Source organism: Sus scrofa, chromosome 2 (genome assembly GCF_054392235.1).
Source record: "Sus scrofa isolate SSC_HxYL_T2T_F1_AM1 chromosome 2, Sscrofa_HxYL_maternal_Yorkshire_Landrace_v2.0, whole genome shotgun sequence".
Lineage (NCBI taxonomy): Eukaryota > Metazoa > Chordata > Mammalia > Artiodactyla > Suidae > Sus > Sus scrofa.
Window position 1 is genome coordinate 16,039,259 of NC_139384.1, and position 2,401 is coordinate 16,041,659.

The window sequence follows — 2,401 nt, forward strand, 5'->3', positions numbered from 1 at the left end:
TAATTTAAAAAATTAAAAATAAAAATGATATGGAAAATACCTAATCCAATGCCAGTCTTATTTGTATCTCATTTCATGTACAACAAAGATTTAATGAACAAAAAAATTCACAAAAGAATTTATATTGAGCCCAAAGTAAAGGAATAACATTAAATATGTTATTTTCATAATCAGCACTAACCAACGTCTCAATGTTAATAATAAGAAAATTTTATATGAATCCAATATTCTAGATTCATACTTTTAAACTTCTGAATACATTTCAGATTTCCAGGTAACAGATAAATCTTTATTGATTAAGAAGCATTAAGGTTTGATGACAAGAATATGGGATGGGAGACAGTAAATCTAGATTGCAGTCCAAGCTTTAATGGTTATCTGCAAGTAGTGTAAACCTTGTTAGAGCTGAAATCTTCATCTATAGCTCAAGAGGCTTAGACTAGATTGCCTTTATTACTTTATCCATAATGCTCAAAAAGTCTGTTTAATCATTATTTGAAGTCACTTTCTTCCTCCAGAGTTTCCTCATAGCATTTTTTACCTCAGCATTTCTGAGGGTATAGATTAAGGGATTTAACATAGGGGCCACCATAGTGTAAAAGACAGCAACAGCTTTATCAATGGGCAGAGTGGTCGCTGGGCGCAGATACACAAAGATACAGGGCACAAAAGATAAGACAACTACAGTGATGTGAGAGACACAAGTGGAAAGGGCTTTGCGCCTACCCTCCAAGCTATAGTGCTTTAGGGAGCACAAGATAACTGCATATGAGACCAACAAGAGGAGCAAATTAAGTAGACAGATGAACCCACTGTTGGCTACAACAAAGAGGCCAAGGGTTTGAGTGTCCATGCAGACAAGTTTCAATAAAGGGTACAAGTCACACATGAAGTGATCTATGACATTGGGGCCACAGAAAGGCAGCCTGACAATAAGAAGAATCTGAATGGTTGCATGGAGAAATCCTCCAGTCCAGGCCACTCCCAGCAGGACAATACACAGCCTGTGGCTCATGATGGTTGTGTAGTGAAGAGGTCTGCAGATGGCCACATAGCGGTCATAGGCCATCACCATCAGTAGGATAATCTCAGTAGCACCGAAAATGTGTTCAGCATAGACTTGAGCCATGCACCCAATAAAGGAGATACTTTTCTTCTTGTTAAGGGTGTCCACAATCAGCTTAGGAGCTGAGGAAGAAGAATAAATTGTGTCTATCAAGGAAAGGTGGGTCAGGAAGAAGTACATGGGGGAGTTCAGAGCCTGGCTGGTGGTAAGAGTAACCACAATGAGCAGGTTGCCTGAAAGAGTTATCATGTATACAACCAAAAACACCACAAACACTACGTTTTGCATTTGAGGATTCTGGGTAAGACCGATTAAAATGAATTCGGTCACATTTCTCTTTTTCTCCATTTTTTGGTATGGTTGAAAGAACGCTTTACCTAAAAAAATAAAAGAAAGGAAAAATGAACCACAAAAGGATGAAATACTTCAAAACTCTGCCTTTTAACAGTACTCTTATAATTTCTCAGATGATTCCTTCTCTTGTCAAAACTGTCTAGGAAGAGCTACCTCAAAATTTCTCTGAGTTAACTCTCTTAGTCTTTTTTTTTTTTTAATTCTGGACTCAAAATTATAAGACATATGAAAACCAGAAGAAAGAAACTACATCTCCTTCTGTCTTTGTAATCACCAGAACTTCCTTGGCTATCAATATAATGGACGAACGAAGTGATTAGAAGTAATAATTTTGGAGACAAACAAGACTTTAAAATGTATGTGTGAAGTAACTTGAAAAAAAAGATAAAATAGTTTGCATATTCTAAGCATGTAAAAGTAATATAGGTAAAAATTAGTGAATGATACTCAATTTGTATTTAAAGATGCTAGGTTTTATACGTGCCATTGAAGAATAAAACTCAAATTTTAAAAATTTCTTATAAAATTTAATATAGATTTTGTCTTCTACACATTAAAATTTAATGTCTAGAAAAAGTGATGCAGAAATAAATTATTATACTTAGGACTTTTACTCCTAAATGAGAGATTATGTGTAAACTTAATTTTTTTAGTATTTTCAAAATCTACAGTTTATATTACTAATTTTATGATCAGAAAATATAATTTCCATGTTCTGTCTGAGACTCCTCAAGTTGAAATAATGAATTTTTAAAGTGATTGGGATAGGTATGGGAAAACAAACATAGGGAAGTGGACATTAGCACATTGTGAGATCCAAAACATATTGTCTGGATATAATTCAGTTAGTTGCACTAATGTACTGAGGAACTTGTTGTTATCAGTTCACCTAATGGACATAGAGTGAGGGCTTGACTGGGTAACAAGGGCTTGAGAAGATCAGGGCAGAGGGTGAGGCTGCCCTGATTGCCCCCTGGATCC

The 2,401-nt window shown here is 35.4% G+C and overlaps 1 protein-coding gene across 1 annotated transcript; it reads right to left on the reverse strand.

The window, feature by feature from the left end:
• Window positions 1–484: 484 nt before the first annotated feature.
• On the reverse strand, window positions 485–1,414 carry LOC100517754 (olfactory receptor 4C12). The gene has a single exon (XM_003124181.1). The coding sequence runs from the start codon at window positions 1,412–1,414 to the stop codon at window positions 485–487; it is 930 nt and encodes a 309-aa protein (XP_003124229.1).
• Window positions 1,415–2,401: the final 987 nt, after the last annotated feature.